Source organism: Triturus cristatus, chromosome 1_2 (genome assembly GCF_964204655.1).
Source record: "Triturus cristatus chromosome 1_2, aTriCri1.1, whole genome shotgun sequence".
Classification (NCBI taxonomy): domain Eukaryota; kingdom Metazoa; phylum Chordata; class Amphibia; order Caudata; family Salamandridae; genus Triturus; species Triturus cristatus.
In genome coordinates, this window is record NC_140580.1 from 884162315 (window position 1) to 884190026 (window position 27712).

General features: G+C 47.1%; 1 protein-coding gene across 8 annotated transcripts in view; it reads left to right on the forward strand.

Annotated features, from left to right (window-relative positions):
- The window catches only part of NADK (NAD kinase), a 574415-nt gene that overhangs the window by 536460 nt on the left and 10243 nt on the right, over positions 1 to 27712 (forward strand). For all 8 annotated transcript variants that reach the window (XM_085609365.1, XM_085609361.1, XM_085609381.1 and 5 more), the window contains 2 exons: positions 6257 to 6356; positions 7209 to 7366. In XM_085609365.1, coding sequence (XP_085465491.1) covers positions 6257 to 6356; positions 7209 to 7366 — 258 coding nt within the window. The remainder of the gene's footprint in view (positions 1 to 6256; positions 6357 to 7208; positions 7367 to 27712) is intronic.

Here is a 27712-nt window from a genome sequence, read left to right on the forward strand (position 1 = left end):
TCTCGCGCGCTCTCTCTCTCTCTCGTGCGCGCTCTCTCTCTCTCTCGTGCGCGCTCTCTCTCTCTCTCGTGCGCGCTCTCTCTCTCTCTCGTGCGCGCTCTCTCTCTCTCTCGTGCGCGCTCTCTCTCTCTCTCGTGCGCGCTCTCTCTCTCTCTCGTGCGCGCTCTCTCTCTCTCTCGTGCGCGCTCTCTCTCTCTCTCGTGCGCGCTCTCTCTCTCTCTCGTGCGCGCTCTCTCTCTCTCTCGTGCGCGCTCTCTCTCTCTCTCGTGCGCGCTCTCTCTCTCTCTCGTGCGCGCTCTCTCTCTCTCTCGTGCGCGCTCTCTCTCCGTGCGCGCTCTCTCTCTCTCGTGCGCGCTCTCTCTCTCTCGTGCGCGCTCTCTCTCTCTCTCGTGCGCGCTCTCTCTCTCTCTCGTGCGCGCTCTCTCTCTCTCGCGCTCTCTCTCTCTCTCGTGCGCGCTCTCTCTCTCTCGCGCGCTCTCTCTCTCTCTCGCGCGCTCTCTCTCTCTCTCGTGCGCGCTCTCTCTCTCGTGCGCGCTCTCTCTCTCTCTCGTGCGCGCTCTCTCTCTCTCTCGTGCGCGCTCTCTCTCTCTCTCGTGCGCGCTCTCTCTCTCTCTCGTGCGCGCTCTCTCTCTCTCTCTCGTGCGCGCTCTCTCTCTCTCTCTCGTGCGCGCTCTCTCTCTCTCTCTCGTGCGCTCTCTCTCGTGCGCGCTCTCTCTCGTGCTTCTCTCTCGTGCGCGCTCTCTCTCTCTCTCGTGCGCGCTCTCTCTCTCTCTCGTGCGCGCTCTCTCTCTCTCTCGTGCGCGCTCTCTCTCTCTCTCGTGCGCGCTCTCTCTCTCTCTCGTGCGCGCTCGCGCTCTCTCTCTCTCGTGCGCGCTCGCGCTCTCTCTCTCTCGTGCGCGCTCTCTCTCTCTCTCTCGTGCGCGCTCTCTCTCTCTCTCTCGTGCGCGCTCTCTCTCTCGTGCGCGCTCTCTCTCTCTCTCTCTCGTGCGCGCTCTCTCTCTCTCTCGTGCGCGCTCTCTCTCTCTCTCTCTCGTGCGCGCTCTCTCTCTCTCTCTCTCGTGCGCGCTCTCTCTCTCTCTCGTGCGCGCTCTCTCTCTCTCTCTCGTGCGCGCTCTCTCTCTCTCGTGCGCGCTCTCTCTCTCTCGTGCGCGCTCTCTCTCTCTCTCTCTCTCGTGCGCGCTCTCTCTCTCTCGTGCGCGCTCTCTCTCTCTCGTGCGCGCTCTCTCTCTCTCTCGTGCGCGCTCTCTCTCTCTCTCGTGCGCGCTCTCTCTCTCTCTCGTGCGCGCTCTCTCTCTCTCTCGTGCGCGCTCTCTCTCTCTCTCGTGCGCGCTCTCTCTCTCTCTCGTGCGCGCTCTCTCTCTCTCTCGCGCGCTCTCTCTCTCTCTCGTGCGCGCTCTCTCTCTCTCGTGCGCGCTCTCTCTCTCTCTCGCGCGCTCTATCTCTCGTGCGCTCTCTCTCTCTCTCGTGCGCGCTCTCTCTCGTGCGCTCTCTCTCTCTCTCGTGCGCTCCCTTCTCTCTCTCTCTCTCGTGCGCGCTCTCTCTCTCTCTCTCTCGTGCGCGCTCTCTCTCTCTCTCTCTCGTGCGCGCTCTCTCTCTCTCTCTCGTGCGCGCTCTCTCTCTCTCTCTCGTGCGCGCTCTCTCTCTCTCTCTCGTGCGCGCTCTCTCTCTCTCGTGCGCGCTCTCTCTCTCTCTCGTGCGCGCTCTCTCTCTCTCTCGTGCGCGCTCTCTCTCTCTCTCTCGCGCTCTCTCTCTCGTGCGCGCTCTCTCTCGTGCACGCTCTCTCTCTCTCTCGTGCGCGCTCTCTCTCTCTCGTGCTCTCTCTCTCGTGCGCTCTCTCTCTCGTGCGCGCTCTCTCTCTCTCTCGTGCGCGCTCTCTCTCTCGTGCGCGCTCTCTCTCTCTCTCGTGCGCGCTCTCTCTCGTGCGCGCTCTCTCTCTCTCTCGTGCGCGCTCTCTCTCTCTCTCGTGCGCGCTCTCTCTCTCTCGCGCGCTCTCTCTCTCTCTCGCGCGCTCTCTCTCTCTCTCGTGCGCGCTCTCTCTCTCTCGTGCGCGCTCTCTCTCTCTCTCGTGCGCTCTCTCTCTCGTGCGCTCTCTCTCTCGTGCGCGCTCTCTCTCGTGCGCTCTCTCTCTCTCTCGCGCGCTCTCTCTCTCTCGTGCGCGCTCTCTCTCTCTCGTGCGCGCTCTCTCTCTCTCTCGTGCGCTCTCTCTCTTGTGCGCTCTCTCTCTCGTGCGCGCTCTCTCTCGTGCGCTCTCTCTCTCTCTCGTGCGCTCTCTCTCTCTCTCGTGCGCGCTCTCTCTCTCTCTCTCGTGCGCGCTCTCTCTCTCTCTCTCGTGCGCGCTCTCTCTCTCTCGTGCGCGCTCTCTCTCTCTCTCTCGTGCGCGCTCTCTCTCTCTCTCGTGCGCGCTCTCTCTCTCTCGTGCGCGCTCTCTCTCTCTCTCGTGCGCGCTCTCTCTCTCGTGCGCGCTCTCTCTCTCTCGTGCGCGCTCTCTCTCTCTCGTGCGCGCTCTCTCTCTTGTGCGCGCTCTCTCTCTCTCTCTCGTGCGTGCTCTCTCTCTCTCTCTCCCTCTCTCTCGTGCGCGCTCTCTCTCTCTCTCTCCCTCTCTCTCGTGCGCGCTCTCTCTCTCTCTCGTGCGCGCTCTCTCCCTCTCTCGTGCGCGCTCTCTCTCTCTCTCGTGCGCGCTCTCTCTCTCTCTCGTGCGCGCTCTCTCTCTCTCGTGCACGCTCTCTCTCTCTCTCGTGCACGCTCTCTCTCTCTCTCCCTCTCGTGCGCGCTCTCTCTCTCTCTCTCGTGCGCGCTCTCTCTCTCTCGTGCGCGCTCTCTCTCTCTCTCTCGTGCGCGCTCTCTCTCGTGCGCGCTCTCTCTCTCTCTCTCGTGCGCGCTCTCTCTCTCTCTCTCGTGCGCGCTCTCTCTCGTGCGCGCTCTCTCTCTCTCTCTCGTGCGCGCTCTCTCTCTCTCTCGCGCGCTCTCTCTCTCTCGTGCGCGCTCTCTCTCTCTCTCGTGCGCGCTCTCTCTCTCTCTCGTGCGCGCTCTCTCTCTCTCTCTCTCGTGCGCGCTCTCTCTCTCTCTCGTGCGCGCTCTCTCTCTCGTGCGCGCTCTCTCTCTCTCTCGTGCGCGCTCTCTCTCTCTCTCGTGCGCGCTCTCTCTCTCTCGTGCGCGCTCTCTCTCTCTCTCGTGCGCGCTCTCTCTCTCTCTCGTGCGCGCTCTCTCTCTCTCTCGTGCGCGCTCTCTCTCTCTCTCGTGCGCGCTCTCTCTCTCTCTCGTGCGCGCTCTCTCTCTCTCTCGTGCGCGCTCTCTCTCTCTCTCGTGCGCGCTCTCTCTCTCTCTCGTGCGCTCTCTCTCTCTCTCTCGTGCGCGCTCGCGCTCTATCTCTCGTGCGCGCTCTCTCTCTCTCTCTCGTGCGCGCTCTCTCTCTCTCTCTCTCGTGCGCGCTCTCTCTCTCTCTCGTGCGCGCTCTCTCTCTCTCTCGTGCGCGCTCTCTCTCTCTCTCGTGCGTGCTCTCTCTCTCTCTCTCTCTCGTGCGCGCTCTCTCTCTCTCTCTCTCGTGCGCTCTCTCTCTCTCGCTCTCTCTCTCTCGCTCTCTCTCTCGTGCGCGCTCTCTCTCGCGCTCTCTCTCTCTCGTGCGCGCTCTCTCGCGCTCTCTCTCGTGCGCTCTCTCTCTCGTGCGCGCTCTCTCGTGCGCGCGCTCTCTCTCTCTCGTGCGCGCTCTCTCTCTCTCTCGCGCTCTCTCTCTCTCGTTCGCGCTCTCTCTCTCTCTCGCGCTCTCTCTCTCTCGTTCGCGCTCTCTCTCTCTCTCGCGCTCTCTCTCTCTCTCGCGCTCTCTCTCTCTCTCGCGCTCTCTCTCTCTCGCTCTCTCTCTCTCGTGCGCTCTCTCTCTCTCGCTCTCTCTCTCTCGTGCGCTCTCTCTCGTGCGCGCTCTCTCTCTCTCTCTCTCGTGCGCGCTCTCTCTCTCTCTCTCTCTCGTGCGCGCTCTCTCTCTCTCTCTCTCGTGCGCGCTCTCTCTCTCTCTCTCTCTCTCGTGCGCGCTCTCTCTCTCGTGCGCGCTCTCTCTCTCTCGTGCGCTCTCTCTCGTGCGCTCTCTCTCTCTCTCGTGCGCTCTCTCTCTCTCTCGTGCGCTCTCTCTCTCTCTCGTGCGCGCTCGCGCTCTCGTGCGCGCTCGCGCTCTCTCTCTCTCGTGCGCGCTCTCTCTCTCGTGCGCGCTCTCTCTCTCTCTCGTGCGCGCTCTCTCTCTCTCGTGCGCGCTCTCTCTCTCTCTCGTGCGCGCTCTCTCTCTCTCTCGTGCGCGCTCTCTCTCTCTCTCGTGCGCGCTCTCTCTCTCTCGTGCGCGCGCTCTCTCTCTCGTGCGCGCGCTCTCTCTCTCTCTCGTGCGCGCGCTCTCTCTCTCTCTCGTGCGCGCGCTCTCTCTCTCTCTCTCGTGCGCGCGCTCTCTCTCTCTCTCGTGCGCGCGCTCTCTCTCTCTCTCGTGCGCGCGCTCTCTCTCTCTCTCGTGCGCGCTCTCTCTCTCTCTCGTGCGCGCTCTCTCTCTCTCTCGTGCGCGCTCTCTCTCTCTCTCGTGCGCGCTCTCTCTCTCTCTCGTGCGCGCTCTCTCTCTCTCTCGTGCGCGCTCTCTCTCTCTCGTGCGCGCTCTCTCTCTCTCGTGCGCGCTCTCTCTCGTGCGCTCTCTCTCTCTCGTGCGCGCTCTCTCTCTCTCGCGCGCTCTCTTGCGCGCGCGCTCTGACTGCTGCTCTCCTTCAGATTTCCGAAAACAACTATGCTGAGACTCCTCGTCACCGACTGTTTCTTATTCATTTTAAATAGGGCGAATGGACTACACAGCACCACCTCATGCTTTTGTTTTGACATGCAGCGCACCTTGCTATTTCTTTAGTAAATACGTTGGCATTTTTGCCAAAGACCTTTGATCTGCGCTTTGGTTATCCATAGTCTTGTGACTGTAAATATTTCCAAACCGTTGCCAAATACCGATGTCCAAAACTGTGGTAATTCTGACTATTCCCATAGTGAATGTTTCCAAACCTTTGTCAAATACCTGTGTGCTGATCTGTAGCTAAACCTACTGGTCCAGTCGTAAATGCCTCCACAGCTTTGTTAAATGCATGTGGTCTGAACTGGGACTATTCCTACTCCTCTACTAGTAAATACCAGGAAAGTATGTTTTACAAAATAATTCTACACTTTTTTGATATATAAAAATGTATCATTAGCATTATATTCAGACATCTTCAGCTTTGTAAATCCCACGTACCCTGAACTGTGGCTATGTCTACCATTCTAATAGCAAATTACTCTACAGCTTTGACAAATATTTCATGAACTGTGGCTGTACCGCCTGTTCCGACAATAAATGCCTCTAAATCTGTTGATAGCACACTTGCAGTGTACTGCACTACATGTATATAGGTTTTAATTAAAAAAACACACACATTCAGAAGTTGGTGGTAAAACCAATTGAGTAGGTAACAGAAGATGCTGAATTGATCTGAATTACAAAGGCAGTGGGGAAAACCTATATTCCTGATGTATACCCAACCCCCTCCGTCCCTCGCACATTCCACCAGAGCAAGCAGGTGAATTGTGTGGGTGGAAAAGCGGCAGAAAAATGAAGTTACTGCTGAATCCAGTCTGGAAATTCTTGGTTTCTATTGTATCTACCTATTTCTTAGGCTATAAATCAGAATAACAGGGTATTTCCCCAGCGTGGAATTATTGATTGACGCAGAATACATAATTTGCAGGAATACTGTTTCTGCACACCTTCTGCTCATTCATACTGATAACGGGTTTAATGAATGATTGTTCTGTGTCTGCACATTGGGAGTATTTCTTTTTTGTAGCCAATTTTACGATGCTTCTATTTTTTAGTAGCTACTTTAATATTTTTCCAGGTTTTGATTGTAAAATATACAGTGCAGCATGCCTGTCTCTGTGCTTATGATTTTGAATTTTACTGACCAACATAATGAAGATTAATAATCCATCTGTAAAAGGCTTGATGAAATTTCTCTCAGAGAGGCTGATACGTATTCTAGGAGGAATTCAGAACTTTCTCTGTGAAACCAGTTTGGGCCCGGACAGACTCAATGCATGTCTAACTCATCTCTCTGGCTGTTCTCTAGTCTGCCGATCTTTCCAAGATCTTTCCAAGACTGGTTCCTGACAGGATCTTCTCCTTTCCCCTGCATGCATTCCATAGTTCCATCTTTCTTTGTGTAAAGTTGGATGTCTACCTTTTCTCATGACGTTTACTATTGTACTGCAGGTCCTCAATGAAGTGGTGGTGGATCGGGGACCCTCTTCATATCTGTCCAACGTTGATGTCTTCTTGGATGGACATCTGATTACCACAGTTCAAGGGGACGGTGAGACTTTTTTAAATCAGGATGCTTGTATTGACCGTTGGTGGACATCATTAGTGAGCTTGCAAATTCTTTGCTTTTATGTTAGTCCTGTAGGCCCGTTTTGGGGCTTCTTCTTACCTCGAGGGATGGTCTGCAGCACATAATGTAATTTTGGTTTAGGGACCTTGTTCTGTCGCTTAAAAGTAAACCGAGCAAGGTCTGGTAGAATTCATGGAATTCGAAAGAGGGTCAAAATGCCAACCTTCAGTGAAGTCTTTGTAGACTACATAATAATTTGTTAAATTAGTTAGTCATCCAGCCCGGACCTCTCGATGTACCATGAGGGAGAAAGGGCATTTCGCCTTTTGCACATGAACTTCCTGCAGTTACTCGGCTCTAAATTATAGTACAACCAGCTCCCACTGTTTCTGGTGACACTCCAATAATACTGACAACTGTGGCAAAGTGGTGAGGCCAAAGGCCGAAGCAGTACTCCCATGTATTTCCAGTCCCTCTCCCCGTGTTTCACTTATTTCATTTTCCCTAATGAAACAGGTGAACTGAACCATGACCCAGTTTTTCATCCGGACCATCTAGTTGGGTGCCATACGTAACTCAGTTGGCCCACGTATACCCATATAACTGGGCCAGTTGAAGTGACTGCAAATTTTCAGCATGAGTCTGTCACTTCCGAACAACCCCACATCTTCCAATCCTTAGTGTCACACTGTATTGGAATGCTTGCGCTAGAGAGGAATAAGTGGTTGTCTATGTTCTTTGACCCTCGAGAGGCACAGCAGAGGTGTTTCAACTTGCCAGGCAACAGAAACTGATCAACTAAGTTTCTTCTTCTGATTTTTTTTTTTTCCTCAGGAGTCATAGTATCCACACCAACTGGGAGCACAGCATACGCAGCTGCTGCAGGGGCCTCTATGATTCATCCGAATGTTCCTGCAATCATGATCACCCCAATCTGCCCTCATTCTCTGTCTTTCCGGCCCATTGTTGTCCCTGCCGGTGTAGAATTGAAGGTAAGATGAATATTTGTGCCTGTTGTAGCACTGAGCAGAACGCTGGGTGATGTGCATATCAAGTCTGTAAAAATGTACAGGAAACAGGCAAATATTAATATAAAACTAATATATAAATCAGTTTATATCCGTGTACACAAAGCTCTGCCCATGCAATACAAGTTCTCCTGGATGTGCCCTACTGCCGGCCAATGTTACCTACCAAGCTATTATCTATCACTGAACGGTTCGAAAATCTTATCCTGTCGTAGCTATCACAGTCCAACTGCCCTAGATGGGATAAGAGAGTAGCATACTACATTCTGAAACTATCATTTGCAAATCTCACATTCTGTGACGTTCTACACGAAACATTAGTCTTGGGGGTCGCGTCAAGACATTTATTTGAGTCCCTTTATCAACTTAATCAGACAATTTAGAAAAAAGTAGAACACAAAAACAATTGCTTTTGGTTGATTTAAATACATTGTTTAGTTATAGCAAAGCCCTCGATGTTGAAGAATCAGCCACTTTCAATGCACTCTGACTTGGCTTGCCTGATAACAGCGATTCACAATGTACTGGACTGAGTTATTTTTATTGATTTGCACTCTCACTGGGTGCTATCATGGGCGTGCTTCAAAAAGTACCAACCTAAATTTTAAGATAAAAAATTAAAACGGAGAAATAAGAAATGAAGGAGGGTTTCACAAATTATATAATTACTTGGGCAGCTGCATAACCTTGCATTGCAAATTTGACCAGTACTGCATTCCGTAAAGTACCAAAACCCAAGCCTGGTGCACGAAGATAAGATACTGGAAAGGCATCATGTCCAGATATAATACACACTCCCTTAAATGTTCTCTTTCAAGTGATTGAGATCTTAGATAGTCTAGCAGACTGCTGGGATCTTGCTAAAGTTCAGTTTAATTGCAGAGTTTTGACAGCAGTATTCTCTTGCAGATCTCTTGAGAACTGCACAGTAGATTTTAGTGTTCCAATTCTTGGATCTAAGAGTCTTTCGGTGGGCTAGTGAGAGTGGATGTTTGGAGCTTGACTTGCCCAAAAGATCTTTGATGGCTGTTTCATAAAGAAACTCATTGTGGTTAAACCATATTCTTATCCTGAAAATTATTATTTGCAATGGAATGACCTCTTCGATGTCACTTACACTCAGTCTATCATGCAAAGTCAGAATGGAATTCAAGTGATTTAGAGGCAACAGAGAACTCAAAACACATAGTTAATGACGTTAAATAGCAATGCTCCCAAAGTTTGGCTATCTAGGATACTGATTTGACGTTCTTTCTATTATTCATGGCTTTGAAAGCTCATCCATTGAAGGATTTGCTGAAATAAGCTACCAAGGCAGTGGAGAAGGATCAAATAAGTTTAACTTTTATAGCCTCTATTAATGTCGCCCTGATTGATCACGGTTTGTGTGGTAACTCCTGTTAGCACACATTTCACAATTACAATCTGTGCAACAACCAGTGCAACCCTTCATTTTATCCTGGCAAAGTCTGGCAGGTAAAAACTGCCCAAACTTACTTGTGGAACAAATGCTGATAAATAACGGGACATGTAGATTTTAGTGGAGCATGGACCAAAATCAGCATGTTATGCCTCATTTTAGGGAAATAATCCCCACTGTGTAGGAAAATAATGGGTGCAGCAAATATCCCACTTTTTTCGAGGCCTGTGAGCAGCTGCCACCCACCTGCCAGAGTCGGCAATTCATCTTTTGAGACATTCACTATCCTACACGTGATCATTCGTAAGCCCATTGCTGTCACAGTTGTAGATTATAATAGTACTGAGTCCTCTTCATAGAGTGATAGTGGAATGAAAATAAATCCAGGTTCCCGAAAGGGCTTTTGGTCATCTAAGTTAATAATTGATTGTATAACTTTAGTCCCAAAGTGCAGCTGTGTCAAAGCCCTAGGTATGAATATTTAATCCATGTATTCTACTCTTTATCTTCAATAGAGTTTAGCATCATGTTGATACATAATAGGCAGCTAATGTTGAATAGGTATGTCTGATATCCTGCACGTTGCAAAGATTGGAGCAATTTGATGCAATCTTTTTCTTCAAATACACACACACACTGTCTAAGAATGGAGGATATATTTAACCTTGCTCCACTGTATGCAAGTATACAGTTGTGTAATTTGTATTTACTGTGCCATCCTTGACTGCCAACTACCTCCCAGTTGAAATCCTAAGTCCCTGCACCGGGCCACTTGCTGTGTGCTATACCCCATGAAGCTCCTTGCCCAGGGAACAGCAGCTATCTCATCCTGTGATTTGGAGATGCTCAGTTGATCAAGAAGAGGCATGAGGTTGTTGTCATATAACCAAACCAGGCTGCATTTCTTTCCCATTGTGTGCAGATTGTTAATGTTTCCTGTATCTCTCCTTCACAAAACTCTTTCCTTGCAAATACTCTACAAATGCCCTTAGACATGATGGTGGGAGACAGTAACTTTTAAAATGAGCATTCAAGAAACTCCACCCAGTAGGAAATTATAGTGTGTTGCCCATGCATACTTGCACAGACAGCTGTGTACCAGTTTAAATCTGCATCAGGGAAAATGTTTTAAGAGGCAGAGGTGAGGATAACACCCTTGGTGCAGTACTTCATGTGTTGGGTATCGCTCCGATCTGGGGCAGGCTCCTCCAGAAGCCAGCGGCTTCTCACAGCTGTCTAGTGTTACCAGTTCTTGCAGGGAGGTGGACAGGGTCTCTGCACTCAGTGTAGCCTTCTTGCTCTAGCTAGTTAACAGTCAGCCTTTCTTCTTCAGTCCTCACCCTCAAAGTAGGACAGTCCTAGAATTCCCTCCCATGCTCCAGTCATTTGATTTCTGCTTTCTTTAACAAAATTAAAAGATGAGCTGTTATAGCTTGAATGGGCAGCTGATAGTCTCATGCCAATGAAGCAGCACCTCCGAGCCTGTCTAGCCGCTAGAAAGTTTTGGGGGAAGGGGTACACACAGCCAGCCCCATGGTAACCAACCAATCCTCTTAAGTAGTGTCTCTTCTTTAATGGTGATATCAGATATCCTATGAGAATGGTAGCAACCGTGTATCTCTTCCAGATGGACATTCTTCCAGTAAGGGCCTTTGTCGGGCTTTAGCTTTCTTGACACAGCTGAGCAAAAAATGTGTCACTTCCCTTTGTTCAGGTGAGAGCAAGTGACATACTCAGCTACATTTTTTGTACAGTTGATGCGTCCTGCTAAGCTGCTTGAACCTGTTCCATCTGCTAGGGGAACACTAGAGCCCCTCTCTGCTCCACTGAAGAATGTATTCATCCACATTAAATAAACTACAATGTTCTGTTTATGAAATGCAAAGAGAAGTTGTACTCGTACGTACAGGAGGTCACAGGGAGACCGGCAACTGTAGCATCCTCCCTGGCCCGGAAACATGTAAATGAATACCCCACACATGGAGCTCTGGATTGTGCGTCTTTATTCCTCCTCAAACAGTCACACACTGCTCCTCTGATTACATCATAACTGTTAATAACCACACCTTAACTCCTCCCAGGACTTTACGTAATTCCTGTTGAGTGTCCCAGAACCGCAGGTAGCCTAGTGCACATAGTTTCACAACACTACATCTCCCCCCTTGTTAAATAAAAAGTACTAACAGTTACGTTATATTTCTTCAATAAGTCGTTGAGGCGCTTGCACCAGTCAGCCCAATCGAGTGGCATGAAATGGTTGAGAATATACTCTGTTCATGCACCTGTGAAACAAGTTATTATGCTTCATCTGGACTGTCAGACGTGATCCCCTCATTCTTAATTGCAGGAGCTGACAATCGTTGGGGTAGGTGCTTAAAGTGCGATGATTCTCATGTGATGGACTGTCTGACAATGGGCCAGTACCATGTGTCCTTTGCACGTCACAACCCTCAGAGGATCGACAGCAAATGGAGTGTCTGTTTTCTGCTTTAGTTTCTGCTTGACCTGGACCAAGTCCTCCGTATCAACTGTTTCCTGGATTTGTCGATGGCAAATGGCATATGCTTTCATTTTGCATTTTATTAGAGTTGTAAACCTTTTCAGCATTCAAAGATCGTCTACTATCAAGAGCAGTTTGCTGTAACATTGCAAACATCCAGGGAGAGTAGTGTTTATGAGGCACAGATCAAAAACGTGTCACCTATTGTAGCGTCCTCCCCAGCCTGAGAGCAATTAGATGGATACGCCTCACATGGAGGTCACACACAGAGCTCTGGGTTATTCTCCTGAGGCCTCCACAACATTCCACAATTTAGGACTACAGTCATAAATGGGGGCCTCTCCCAGGGATATCCGGACCATCCGTGTGATATAAGCACTTGGAGGAGGCTTGGGGGTGGTTTCACTGGAGATGTAGTGGGTACAAGTAACATAAGCCTGCACAGATATATCAGAAAAACCCAGCCAGCAATAGCTAAACATGGGTGTAGATAAAAAAAGGACTTCAGCACTGGGTGTTTCTTAAACTCAGATGCTTGGATTGTCCTCCAGCCTCTAACGTAAGATCCTTGTATTTTAACATAGCCATAAAAAGACAAACCATACCCATAAGCAAAACAGTAATATTTAAGTTCTCATCCAACTCATTTTAAAACTCTTTAAACTTCAACTCCGATTTCTCCCTTGGTGTAAGGTTGTCCTGAGACGAGCTTTTCTTTGTCTCTTACTAGTTTACATCAGAATATTTAAATTGTATTTATCTCCCCTGGATATTTTAACAAGATGCAGCTTTAGCTATCCCCTTGTGAGTTGTTTGTAGGATTTTACTCTGGCCCTTGGGAGTACCTTGCCTCATCATGACAGACACTCTTTTAAAGTCACTTTTCAAAGACTGTGCCACCTAAGGCCAAAGAAAGATTTTTGCTGATGATCCTCACAGAGCCTCTTTTGCTTGTATTGCAAGCAGAGGGTGGTGTATTGCTGTGTGTAAGACCTTCATTTAAAAAACACTTTGTGACAGAAAAAAGGTTGACTTTGTTTCTTCAAGAATCAAAAAAGCTTCTTCCTCATTAAGTCCTCTCTTCACAAGATGGCTTCTTGATCAGTGCCCCACTAAGCTTTTCCACAACGGTGCTGTAAAAAGGCACCTAGCAGAGTGGTTGTTACGGAGTAAAAAACAGCTCCTTCACTGCCAGCCCACCATTACAATGTTACAAAATGCAATTGAAGCACCCTGTGCACAAAGTGATGCAGAAATCTACCTTCTCAAAACTCCTGACCTCTTAACCACCTACATCCACAGCAGTCCTCCAGTTAGCTTCCAAGAATTAGGTACGCCATCTGTCTTAGAGTGTGTTGTCTACAACTGTCACCTGCAACTACAGGATCTGAACCAGCACTTTCACAAGCTACAGCACCATCGCAGTCTTTCGATGACAAAACAGCTTTCATCTTCTTCATTGCTGCCAACCACTGCTCCGTAATCAAGAGCATAGGCAGTGGTCTCCTCAGCAGGTACTGTCTGGTTGATGACTCTGTTGCCTGTCCACCTTGTCCGCTTTTTTCTTGTTGGTGCTTCGTCAACAGTATTGCAACAGGTGGTTCCATTGACGACAGTAACACATCCATCCCACCTGTGCAGATTAGAACACAGAGGAAAAGGCAAATGACTGCAAACATGATTGGCTGTCAGACTGCCTGTAATCCAGGTGAATGGAGTTTAGGGCCAAGAGGTTGCACTATATGAATGACTGCACTATTGTCTACTGCACATCAGAGGACACAGCATTTACAACGTGGTCATTACAATGATCCAGCTTTACCACTGCATTCCTTTACCGCACAGGTCTTTCCAACAACTTGTCATAGAGGAAGCGGTGTTGGACTTCGAAGTCCAATGCATTTCTTACTGTTACGCAGACTGGCATTGGAATAGTTATTAATACCTCTCCAAAGTCCAGTGCTTTTCCCTAAGGCAAAGTGGTTGTTAGTTGTAAAGACTTGCATGGTAAAAGAATGTAGTAGTAAAGACTGTTGTAAAGCCAATGCGTGGTAATGGCTTGTGTGGTTCTGACATACAACCCACACCAGCCTATAACCCTCCCAAATGACACCTCACTGGCCTCGCCAAGGCCAGTTCCATCATGTGGTGACAGGATATTGTTGGTACAAAACGTGGTAAAGCCAAGCTCTGCTCCTCCTGACAGACGGTAGAATAGTAGACTCTCTGGTAAGGAAGGCAAGTCCCATGGCTGCCACCTTCATAGTAGTGGCTAGCGCACTGGCAATCTGGTTTCTCTGACTGCCAAATGTAGAACAGTAGATCATCCCTGATTGACATTATAAAAGAAGACCAGTGGGCAGAAGCAAAATTACTGTTCTGTAAGGCACCAACGCCTCTGACTTAGTCATAGAGGCAGCAACGAATGTCTTGCGTGCAGAATTTTGCCAACTAGCAGTGGAGCTACATAGGCAAGGTTGGCTGAAGACTACGTTCTTCCATCTGTAATTCAAATAAAATCCTGGACACACCCTTCGATCATCAGAATACTGATTGCGAAATATTTCAACTATGTCCGACAAGGCATAGAGAGACATTAGTACACTGCTTACTCCTTGGTGTAACTCCAGGTCTTGCTGACAGTGAATATTTGAGCATGTAAGTGATTCCCAGTCCTTCAGAGGTACTTCATTGAACAGCAACACACAAGGGTGTCCATACTCTCCTTGCCATTAGATCAGTTATGTCCAAGGCTATCGCTCCAAATGATGTCAGCATAGACCGTTTTATTACAGACCCACAGCAAGAAAAGTTGATCATAATATTCATGCTTTCGGATGCCAAAAGGGCAGCCTGACTTCTTTGTGCTACCACTCCATCCTCCTAGGGGTGTATAGCAGGGGAGTAGTAAGGATCTGTGATATAAGGGTCATGCTCCTGGTGAAGTGCTATTAATCCAGGCTACATCAAGAGCCACCCTCCTAATAAATTAAAAACTGTCCAGGTTCTTACTGCAAAAACGCAAGAGGTAAGAAAGTCCTGTTCTCTTGGCTGCAATGTTTATTACTCCTCAGGTGCGTTATTTATATATACATCAGAATAGTGCTGAGTACTAGTAAGGTACTAGGGGAGCCTGGTCAGTGGAGTTCTGGTGAGGCACTATAATTGAATCCCTTAAGGTTAGTGTCCAACCAAAAATACGATTTCTACATTAGTTTGCAAAAAAGAAAGGAGGCTACTAATGTTTAAGTATACCTAACTGTTAGCTAAAAAGAGAATAGCATCAGCAGTGTTTGAAAAGTGATGGGTGGTTCCCCAGCTCTTTATCGTGACACTTCACATTCAGTGGTTCCACATGCACATGTAGCACATTTATGATGGAGCAAACCCAGATACCTGAGCTGTTTCATGGGAGACATGTTGATAGTAAGAATGGGCTGGTAAAGCGTTGCAGCCCTCCCTCAATCAAGTGAAGGGTCGAATTGAGTTAAATGATGAATGGATAAAGCATACACCCCAGTGAAACCTGTCTGTATTCTTACCCAGTAATCCTTGAATGAAGCCAATGAAGGGGGAGGAGGCTGGACATTGGAAACTATGTTTCCTTGAAATTATTGGTGCCACGTCGTGTAGATTTCCTAAGACCAAAAGGAAACTTGGCAGGTGTCTCTCACCTCTCCCTGCTGAGTCATGCTCTTTATGGATAGGGGTGTTAGACAACAGCTGTGAGAGGGTAGCCCCAAAATCAGAACTCACTAGAATTTTATACTATGCTATTATTTAGTATACATTAGTCTTTTACATATTATATGAGTAGGAGTATCTCTTCCTTTTAAGAAACTTCTTAAAACTGAGCTTCTCCAGGGTTGGGGTATCTTTCATAGATTCACATGCCTGAATCCTTCCCCGTCATCGGAGTGGGAATCCCACGGTACATAAAAAAGCAAACATGCATATAGAAACCATACCATAGGTAACCTAGAACCAGGAAGTAAAGTAGCTAGAAATCAAAAGGAAAAAATCCTCCGCTTTCATGACTCATCTAAGTCATTATATATAGTCCAAACTACAGCCAATCAGGCGACGGCACCCTCCAGAATGTTTTCCTCAGACGCTCAGGCTCTCAGATTTTCACGTCGTGTCAAGGGAGTCTCCCTGAGCTCTGCTCAGTATTTCTCAGGTTTCTTCAGAAATTCTTCATTTCATGATGTCTTCTTCAAAGAAATCTCTCCTTCGACCTTGTGAATCTTGTGGGAAGCTCCGGCTGTTTTCCGAAGACCCCCACAAGATGTGCATTTACTGCTTGTATCCTGACCACCATGTTATAGACTGCAAGATCTGCAGAACTTTCCCACAAAAGACTCTAAGGGACAGAGAGGGACGTCTACTTCTGTGGCTATAGAAGGTAAAAGATTAGGACAATCCCTTATCTGAAGTTGGAAGTATTGCCTCTGTTAAGACTACTTCCTCTAGGAAGAGGACTACTGACACAGATTTATCTTCTCCTGGGGCTAAGGTGTCGCAAAAACAGCACGCCTCTAAGAGTGCTGAGCTACCTTCTACTTCAAAAAAGGCTCCTCCACCTTTTAAGAGGAACTCTGCAATCTACGCCCTCGAGAAAGGCTGTGAAGTCTCAAGCCTCAAAACAAGTTTCTGACAGAGATTTACCTCAAACGGGGTTCTGTCGACGAGCTCGACGACAATGTCTTCGTCGACGAAGCCTACCGTCGACTATGTCGACTACTACTTTCTCGTCGCCGAAGCCTCAGATGATAATGTCGTCTGCATCCTCGCCATCGACGCTGGTATCCGTCTCCGTGAGACCAGTCCCGTCGACGAAAGTGGTGATGTCTACCATCGACATTCCCTCGGCGACTAAGATTAAAAGAGTGTCGTCAACGATTCCCTAGTTGACGGCCGTTTCGTCGACAGGCGCCTCGCCGTCGACAGTCGTCTCGTTGACTATCACCTTATCGAAGCCCGCCTCGTCGACGACTACTTAGTCGACGGCTACCTCGTCGACGCTACAGCTGTCTTCATGCACGGCTCTTCAGGTTTGGTCGTCATCTATGCAGTTACCTCTGTCGACCGCAGCGCCTTCTTTGCTTCAAAGACGTGGATCTTCCTTGGCTGTGGGACGTAATCTTTTTAAATAAGGTGAGCTGTTCTGTTCTTCCCTCCTCCTCTTTGGTATTTTCTTACTCCCATATCTTCCATGATTGTTTATGGATATATATAGATATAGATATCTATATCTGTAATTACATATTGCCTCTGATATGCATATGCTGATGTTGTGGTGATGATGATCTCACGAGTATTATTATGGATTTACTGCTTTCTATTCTGATTCAGGCATGTGAATCTATGAAAGATACCCCAATACTGGACAAAAACAATTGTTACTTGTAATCTGTGGTTCTCCAGTATTGATATCTTTCATAGATTCGCATGCAACACACCCACCTCCCCTCAGACGCTCTTCTATGCTCTTTTCACTCTGGATCACACTTGTGCTAGAAATTCTGAGAGCCTGAGCCTCTGAGAAGAACATTCTGGAGGGTGCTGTTGCCTGATTGGCTGTAGTTTGGACTATATATAATGACTTGGATGAGTCATGACAGTAGAGGCTTTTTTCCTTTTGATTTCTAGCTACTTTACTTCCTGGTTCTAGTTTACCTATGGTATGGTTTCTATATGCATGTTTATTGCTTTTTTATTTAACGTGGGACTCCCACTCCGACGACATGTGAATGATTCAGGCATGTGAATGTATGAAAAATACCAATACTGGAGAACCACAGATTACAGGTAAGTAACTATTGTTCTTTTTCTGAATGAATTCTCATTGGTCTGTGCCTTCTGTTATGCTTCTCACAGTGCGGATATACCTGTTTAGGGTGTGATTCAGGCACTTTATAAATTAAAATACATAAATAAGAATGATTAGAAAGATTATTAACAACTCATAAAGGGTAGATATGCTCTGATATTTCATCGAACATCCCTAATCCCATCCCTAATCAAATAGTCTAATCCTGATCTAAATTACAACTAACTGATTAACAGCCTATTTTTATTAGTTTATTTTATGTTGAGTCATATAAAGCCACTGCGTATCTCTCATGCCATCAGACCTGAAGTCGGAACTCTGTATTTCAGCATCTTTAGAGCAACCAAAGAGATAGTCACAGTATTTTTTTTTTATACCCATTTAGTGTGTGATTGTCTGTGGAGCTAGAAGGACCTTGCTCCCACTCAGCTACCATTTTGCTACACAGGACATCGAACAATAATTCTGTTCAGATTATAAGAAATACTTGGAAGCAGGCTGCTACTGTATTTCCCCCCTTCAAAATGGATTTTACAAGGTTGTTTTTCTTCATATCCACATTTTAACTACGTGGATATAAAAAATCTTCAGAGTCTGGAGAAATTCCTTCTACAAGTGGTTAACATAAGCCTTAAAAAATGTGACAGTTAAGACCAAATTATATTAGTCTTAATACATCTAATGGCTTGTGTGAGTAATGAGTATGCCTGTTTTCTAGGTTTATGCTTTAGTCACACTCTGAAGAAGTCCGCGCATGAAGTCCATGTCCTGACGTTATTTATAACCGGACGAACATGGCGCACTTCTTCAAACACAGATCGCTTGACATTTTCGTTTGTCACAGGACTCTGGTCCTGAGCAGGAGCATGATTTGAGCTCCAGTGACTATCAACTGGTGAGATGATAATTTATCCCTTGTCTTGATGATGACCCTACGATAGTAAGGTGAACACGCTACAATACATGTTGAGCCCTGATAAAGGAGAAAACGTTGTTCGTATCCCCAAAAAACTTTTTGAATTAATAAAGCAAGATGATGGACTACATTTATACGAATGTGAAAGACTTTTTCTTCTCCTACTGCACCTTCCTTTTGAAGAAGTTATGTTCTCTAGTTTCCAGTGGCACTGAACAGCGGCAAGTGTCTGAAGCGGATGCACAGGACACCAAATACAATTTACTAATTTGAGGTGCAAGCAGGCGTGGTCCGCTGCTGTTTGTTTGTGTGCATGAACAGTTACTGACCATGTTAACATACAGCAAGGCCTGCATTGTATGCAATATTATGCATACATGTGAAAAGGGAAGAGGAGACATGAAAAAGACTGAAATATAATCCCAATCAACCCCACAGTACACAATCCGGTTCTGTCAGACACAGGGGTATGAGGTGCAACAGTTGGTGCAACAACAACATAATCCTGATGTCCCAAAAGCCTGCAGAAGTGGTGTTTGTCCTTATCCAGCAGCAAAATAAGCTGCACAACTACCTACAGACACCTTTGGGAATCCCCTTTAGCCTGAGATGTACAAAGTCAGATAGACTTTGGCAGTGGGGGCCAGTTTTCTTTACTCAATCATTAACCTTGAAAAGCACCAATTCAACAAGAGTATTAGAAGACCTTTCTTCCAAGATTCCAGTGAAAAAGCATCTCCCTTTCCATGCATCTCCTGCACACATTAAGGATATTGTCATGGTATACCGACCAGTAACATATAAGAAATCGTCATCAGTTATATGTCACGCTCAGCGAGATATTGATAGCGTAGAGCTAGAGAAGCCAAATTAGACTACATCAGTTTTACTCTTTCATCCTATAATTCAATATGATTTGAAAAATTTCATACATATGAAAGGTAATATGCCAGTAAAAGTGATCCACATATAAGGACCCTTATCGGTGACAAAATGAATGCTGTACTTTTTAGTTTGCCATTTCCTTGGTGTAAAAAAAACCCTGGAGGCACTTCAAATGAGAACATTGTGTGGCTGAGACCTACATTTGGGGCAGAGCTAGTCTGGCACCAGGAACAGAAGAACCTACAGTGAGCTCATATCTCTGGATGATCCAAAAAATTGCTGCATTTTCACTAGCTGTGACGTATAGAATCTCCATAAACAATATTTGTGGAGAACAGAAAGCCAGGCTTCCAAGTTTAAAGTTATTGTAGGGGCCAGGTCATCTCTTCCTTTCAACAGTTTTTCTACATTTATGTACAACCGTAAAGTAAAAATGTTTTAATAGCTCTAAAAATGTGTGTTAGCCTCTCGCATTTGGGCAGACTTTGAAGAAAGGGTCTTTGTTAATGAACACCAATCACCAGTGAATTGCCTGATGATCCTCTGCATGTAAAACATTGTTCTCTTTCCATTTCCTTTATTTCTCCAAGGATATTGCTTAGTCTGTCATTTGGGTCAAGTGATTAGTGTAGTGCTCATCTGTTTAATTGTTTACTTTCCTTTTTCTCTTTCCATGGTTTTCTTTGTATTTTGTGTCCCCACATTTTAGGATTTAAATTGTATGTATCTTTTAGTGGCTTGTATGTACCTGGTGCATGAAAGACTATTGTAGTGGAACGTGTTACAAATAAGCTCACATCCTTGTACCTGACCACATAGACCAGGGTAATTTCAACATTACCTCAGAATGTAGGCTAATCGTAGTGCAAGTGATACTTATTCTACTACCACCAAAGAATGGTTCAGGTTTGTCGATTAGAGAGCATCTGGCAGCCATCTACTGATACATGACGTTGTTCCAGTTGTCTTCAGTGTTCTTGCAAAGAATTAGCAGAGTTTTTGAAAGGCCTCCTTCACACATTTCCATCATTACTTTGCCACCAATGTTGAGGGAGTTGAATATTATGCTGAGCCACCCCATGGCCACTCCAGTCCAGTGATTCATAAATCAGATTTTTAAATCTTCCTGGAAGACTTCTGGTCTCGCCTTGACCTCAGCTATGAGTGTAGTGGAGCTTCAAGCATTCACAATCATAAAACCATGGCTACAGTTTTCCAGAACCAAAGGCTGGCTATTCTTCTTTCGGATTAAACCTGTAATTACTGATAAAACCCCAACTAATCAGTGTATACATATAAACACTGATAGAAAGCCTGCACAACCACAAACTAAAATGTAATCCAAAGAACGGAAAGTGAGAGAGAATGAGTCATTTTTATTTCTTTCTGAAGAGGCCAACAATGTAACTGTTATGCAAGGTAGCAGCAAGAAAGACCGGTCTAATATTCTCCTCGAGTTTTGTTTAGGGATATCACTGAAATATTATTTCGTCTTCCTTTTGTTTCATCTAGTTTTGTACACTTGGATTAAAGGTCCAGAGTTTAGAAGCATCTTTTAGGGGTGCAGGGTTTAGAAGCATGTTTTTGGTCATATCGAATTGTACACTAGAAAATTTGGGAATATTAAAATCCTATTTGATCTTTTGACAGTGTTGAATTCTTTCACTGATTGGTGAAGTGGCTGGCTAACAAGAATCTAGGCCAATATGCACAATTACATTTACCCACAAACACAGACTGGGAAAAACCCTTTGCCATTAGCCCCTTTTTCTAACAAGTCCGTATTGATGGCAGGTCACCTTGCAAACACTCCAGGCTTTAAACATTCAATGCAATGAGTAATGGCAGGTACCTGTGAAAAGAGTGCCATCACCATGCACATAGGATAGTGGTGAAAGCATGACCCAAGACTTTCCACATACCAACAAAATTAAGAGCTGGAATTTGTCCCATTTTTATGTGTGAGATATCTTAAGCTGATCCTGGCTTTTTACCCAACTGCACTTTACTGCTGGGGTTGTTGAGCTCGTAGTTACAATGTTAACAGCAAAATATCAAGTGCCAGAATACAATCTGATATCTGTTAAAAGGCCATAACTAACGGAAAGTGAGACACTTGACATGGGTGAGAAACTTGGACCCGGCGCCAGGGTAGTTCAGACCGCCAGCCTTCCTTGCTACGCAGGACATACTATTGAAGTCCTCTAGTCCGCCGGATTTCCGTTGCAGGCTTCATTTGAAAGCCTTTTCGGGTATCTACCTGAATATGTGGTATGTAGATTCTCCCCTTGGTCCTGACTGAGTGCTTTGATCCTCCTGACGCTGAGAGCACGAAACATTTTGACCATTAGAGTGAGCATACACCGCTAGAAACCTTATATCTAGTTCACTGCCACTCTTCCTGTTTTAATCAGGCAGTTTACCTTCACGAATAAAACACTATTCGGACTAACTGACCTGTTTTAATCCACTCACCCCACATCTACACTGACTAGGCCTCTTACCCCACTGCACCTTACGGCAGGAATAGAAGATCCCCGCCAAAGAGCCCCGTACTGGGTGCCAGTCAAGTATTGCAGCGCCGACCTGACAAGGGGCAGGCTCATATGATGAAGCATCACTCCTAGCTTGCTAGGTGTGTGAGCCCTAGTTCCGACAAGGGAATTCCCCCTTGCCTTTTATCTCCAGGTGGACTAACACGATACGTGTCATACCCACCTGGCCTCCTTACATTCACCTACTCTGACTCTGAGGGACTCCACACCCTCTTTTCTCACGGATCTTGTGGGGCATGTGTGTTGGACCTCGTTAAAACTTGCCCCATTTTCCCCCCTGTTTGGTATACACTTGACATGGGAACAGTTGAATTTCCCCACAGCAGCAGCAACACCTTAATGTAGTCAGGCAAAAAATGTTGAAAGGCATTGGCAAGCATGCTTAAAGCATCATGTTTCAGGTGCATTAGAAGACTGAGCTTTATAAAAATCTGGTTTAATTCAACATTTGAAATGTTTCACAAGATACTATGCTGGGGGCAGTGTTGACCACACACACAATGGCATAATATTCAGAAGGGAATAGGCGAATGGCACTTGTGTTTAGAGATCTATTTTTTTTAAACATTTTAATCCATTAACAGTACTGTAAACCAGACAGAGCACTGAACACGTTACTCTGAAAGATAATGAGATGTGAGCAAGGGTAATGAGATGTGTGAGTGCAATACATAGACTGCGTTAAGCATAGAAAGTTTAACATCGGTCCTTTTGACACCATGCCAAAGTGAAGGCACGGTATATCCTGCATTACTTCTATTTTGAATTAAATAGTTGCTTTATAACAATCGCTGCAAAACAATATTTTTTGTAAAAACTGGAAAAACACAGATTGTATCTATTTTGGGGGTTAGGCAACTAATAAACACAGATGAGCACAAATTTCAAAAGGCTTGGAAAACATGGAGAGAATACCGCTGATGTCCACACATAATTCAACACTGAAAACAGGACGGCCTACTCATTACAAACGAGCCAAAGTTCATGCCTAAAATGGTTTCACTGTTCTCAATGTGACAGTACTATATCGTTCTTTCTTCCCAAATCCATATTCCAGTGATTGAAAGACCCAGCCCTTGTTTAATATCGGCAGCTGCCTCAAGATTTACATTGATAGAACAAAAGGCAAATGAGCTTCAGATCAGCTTTTCATCTTATTTAGTTGCCCAGGCAGGGGTCTCCTACTATAGAAATGGGACATGAGAAGTTAGTTATCTGCCTACATACCATTTGCCACAGGAAAGTAAATCCACCACATGGGGTTGTACACCACAGTCTGGAAAAAGAGGCACACATTCACCAGACACTACTTAACTGGGTCACAAAGCAGCAGCAGATTTTTTGTTGAGCCACATGTGTCTACATCAGACGTTTTATATTACGTTTCAGTTTCTGCTTGCTACTCTGATTCAAGCATGTGAACGTATGAAAGATACAGCTCTGGGGAAGGAAATAGTTACTTACCTGTAACTTCAGATCTCCAGCACTAGTATTTTTCATAAAGTAACATGTGACTCTCCCACCCAACTGTGTAGATGTTTACCTTCTGGTATCCTCTCTTCACTCTTGTAGTTGGAAATCTGGGCTGTGGTGACCTTTAGGGGAAGTGGGATGTTAAGCACATTAAGGTCCTAGGCTAAAGTGTGGGTAGTTTAAAGTGAAGTGTAAATGCTACTAAACAAACACTATTAGTTAGCCCATGGGCACATTAACACAGTGTATTTTGTTACAATTCTGGGAATTTCCAGATTGACAACAAGGATTGCCGAAAGCTAGTATCATAACCAACAGTTATTTTTCAGTTGCCAACAACTGCAGCTCTCATGACCTGGATATGGAGAATGTCATCTTTAACATCTACGTAGAGCCACTTTGTGCTCTACTCACAGGTAACCGCATCAGGATTCACCAGTATGCCAATGATACATAGTTCTACTTGAAAGTCTCCTCTATCTAAAATAGCGAAGTCTCAAACACTGCATGCACATCAGCCATATCTAGCTGTCCAGCATCTAGCTGAAGCTCAACCCAACCAAGATAGATATATTGTTGTTTGCCAAGAACAACAAACAATCAGCACAAATCTGGCTCACGTTGTTTTTTTGTTTTTTTTTATAAATTCTTTTTATTAACAATAGGAATCTTCAACACCAGGCACAGTACTTCATTACAATATATTCTTATCTTAACATGGCTCTCAAACAATTGAAAGTATACAGTGTGCTGTCAAGGGGCGATTCGTGTCATATCTGCGACAATTCTTCTTGAGCTGGGGTCAATGGTGGGGTACAGTTATCCCCCCCCTATATGCATTCCAGTCTTTCCATATGGGGGACCACTTTTTGGGGCACCCCCTGGCCACATATACAAACTTCTCCCGAAACATGCACCAATCCATGTCTTTCTCCCAGGCTCTCACACTCGGCGCAAGCGATGCCCCCCACTTCTGGGCGATGTTTTGTTTGGCCATCATTAGCCCCAGTGTGACCCATGTTATGCGTGCATTATTTAAGTCCGTTGGCTCCCACACATTTAGGAGACATCGCTTAGTGGGAGTGCAAGGCCGAACACTTCACTCATCACCTCGTGTATTCTCTTCCAATACCTCTGGATATGCGGGCACTCCTACAGAATATGGAGGAAGGTGCCTTCACTCCCACAGTCCCGCCTACACTTACCATCAGGTGCTCTCCCCATTAACACCATCCCTGGCCCCGTGATGTAGATTCGGTGCAGAATTTTGAGTTGTACTAATCTCAGCTTTGCTGCGATGGCTACCTCACGTGGTGAGGAGACCGCCGCCACCCAATCTTCATCATCGAGTATGATGCCATCCTTTTCCCACTTCTCCCTCAACCTCACCAGGGGGTCTCCCGTGTGGTTCACCAACTTTTTATATGTGAGTGAGATGGCCTTCGTAGGTAAGTATCCATCGAGGAGTCGGTCTTCAAGGGGTGCCGCCTCCGGAGGGGTCTCTCCCCTTCGGAAACAGGCGCCCAGGGCGTGGCGAACTTGCATGTACCTGAAATACTCGGTAGGGGCCAGCTCATATTCTTGCTGCAAGGCGGCGAACGACTTAACCTCGCCCTTCACCCATAGGTCGCCCACCTTTGATATGCCAATGAGGTCCCATTTGTCAAACCCCTTCGTAGACTAGAGGTTACCAAGCCTGTCGGAGTCCCAGAGCGGCGTGGCCAGAGTGATTTTATGCTCCCACCCCAGGCTCCTGGATGCCGCCCCCCAGACCTGCACCGATTGTTTTGTTGGTCCTGAGAATAGAGCGCCCGGTTGTAGTTCCCCCCCCCCCCCCGGGCAGTACCCAGCGGTCCATCGCATAGCCGGGATCGTCCGCCTGCCTATATGTCCCATGGTTGATTGCTGCCAGATGAGCCGCCCTATATTATTTTTTGAGGTCAGGGAGGGCAATCCCGCCGTCATACCAGGAGAGGTTGAGTTTGGACAGGGCTATACGCGGCTTCCCATTGCATAACATGCGGCGCTGTAAGGTCTCAATCTCCCTGAAATAACTGGCCGGCACCAGATCCTGCGAGTTCTGCAGGACGTATAAGAATCGGGGCCAGGACATCATTTTGAACAGGGAGGCCCTACCGAGCAGTGAAAGCGGAGGCGCCATCCAGCGTTCGGAGTCTCTTTTGAGTCTTTGCAAAGGAGGGAGCAGGTTGCGTGCATATCTATCCGCAGGGTTGGCAGTTATATATATGCCAAGGTATTGGAAGCCCTGTGTTGTGATCTGTATCGGGCAATCTCTGGGGAGTCCCGTAAGAGGTCCCCTAAGGATGTACAACCCGGATTTACACCAATGGATGGTATATCCAGAGTACCTGCCAAATATGGCGAATATATCAAGCACTGCAGTTAGGGAGGCCTTTGGGGAAGTCAGGAACAGCAGTATGTCATCTGCATACAGTGAGATGCGGTCCTCCCAGGACTCTGCCCACCTAAAGCCACGGATCACCGGATCTCTTCGTATCCACGCCGCCAACGGCTCCAGGGCCAGGGCGAATTGGAGGGGTGACAGCGCGCACCCCTGCCTCGTGGCTCTGCCCAGCTCAAACACATCAGATTTTTTTATTGTTAACCACTATCTGAGCTAGTGGTCTTGAATAAAGGAGTTGCACCCACCCAATGAATTGGGGACCAAATCCCATTTTCTCGAGTACCGCAAACAGATATTTCCATTCAACCATATTGAATGCCATTGAGGCGTCTAAGGATACAAGGATTGCTTCCTCCTGGATAGTGGACGCCCTCCCCATCACGCCGTGCACCCTGCGCAGGTTCAGCGCAGTATTGCGCTGCGGCATGAAGCCAGATTGGTCCGGGTGCACGAGATTATTAATGACTTTAATTAGCCGGGTGGCCAGAAGTTTGGCTAAAATCTTGGGCTCGGCGTTCAGTAGAGAGATCGGTCGATAGGAGGTGCACTCTGTCCGACTTTTGCCTTCCTTGTGGATCATTACTAGGGTGGCCAGTCGTTGGTCCTGGGGAAGTTCCCCTACTTTCCCGAAACATTTTGCATAGGCGAGGGGCGATGATATCTGCCCCAAGTTTATAGAGCTCTATCGGAAGCCCATTGGGCCCCGATGCCTTCCCTGAGTTAAGTCCCCTAATCGCCAGTGCCACTTCCTCCGGTGTGGGGCTCCCCTCAAGATATTCAAGATCTGACTCAGCGAGTTTAGGAAGTGCTATGTCTCTCAGAAGGTCGACTTAGTCCTGCATCGTGTATGGGTTCTGGGAGGCATAGACTTGTTGGAAGTGAAGGGCAAACACGTTCGCTATAGCCTGGGGATCCGTGATTAAGTGTGCATCTTTGTCGAGTAGCTCCGGGACTAGTCTGTTAGCCAGTTTCTGTTTATCTAACCATGCGATTAACTTCCCTGCCTTATCCCCCTGGTCATAGATCCTGCCCAATGTGTCCCGCCCCAGTTCTTTGGCCCGATTTGTCACGAAGGCCTTATAGTTGTCCCGTTTTAAGCGTAGAAGATGCATAGTGTCTGGAGTAGGCCGCTCCGCCAGCTCCCCTTCTAGACGGAGGATTTCCCTCTCCTGTTCTTCCTCCTCCCTGACCTTTTCCTTCTTGACCCCCGCTATTTGGGAGAGGGCCTGACCCCTAATCACTGCCTTAAACGCCTCCCACAGTGTCCGGTTTGAGCTTACCGATCCTTCATTGTCCTGAAAGTAATGCTCCATTGCAGTGTGGACCGCTTTATGGACAACTGGATTGCGAAGGTTCCAGGGGTGGATTGGGGCCACTCTTCCCACTCTATCATGGCCTACCGCTAGACGCATCCACAGCGGGGAATGATCCGATATGCCTCTTGCCATATGTCTGACTTCCCGTACGTGTTGTAACTGGTCGGGGGGGGGACTAGCAAGTAGTCTATTCTGGATTACGTATTGTGGGCACCAGAGTGAAAGGTATACTGGGTGGTGTGCGGGTGAAACGAACGCCATGCATCCTGTAACCCCAGGGCCCCAAGGAAATTCGGCAACCAGCTATTAGAGGGACGAAGTTGTCTCGGAGGGTGTCGATCATTTGTACCATCTACCACTGAATTCAAGTCCTCCCCCAATATTGGGATTCCCGCTGGGACTGTCATCAAGATAGCTCCTAGATCTTTAAAGGCCGGTTCCTGAAGGGCCGGCGGCACATAGACCGACAGGAGTGTCAGCACCCTGCCCTCCCACTGCCCAGTGACTCCCGCCGGAGTCCACCCATGTAGATTTGATCGTGAGGGGATAGGAGTTCCTCAATAATATGCCTGTTCCTCGCGATCCAGAAGTGAAGCCAGAGTGCACTGCCAGAGTGTACCCCCACCTATTAAAGGCTTTACAAGAATTACCCACCAGGTGCGTCTCCTGTATGAGTAGAACGTCGGGGGTGTGCCTCTTAATGTATTGTAGGACCACCGTTCTCTTGACTTTATCCCCCAAACCATTCACATTCCAGCTCATCAATCTGAACCCTTTATCCCATTGCATGTTTACTGACATTCACGCCTCACCCACATGTATAAGCCGCCGGGTTGCGATGCCTGAATGATTCCTTGAAAACAACAACTAAACATAACCCCCACCCAACAACCCCCCTCCCTGCTCCCCTGCACTCTGGGCTCGAAACTGCCCATATTTAAAACTATGCAGAGTGCCTGTCGCCCGTTAAGCTAATCTAAGTGAAGA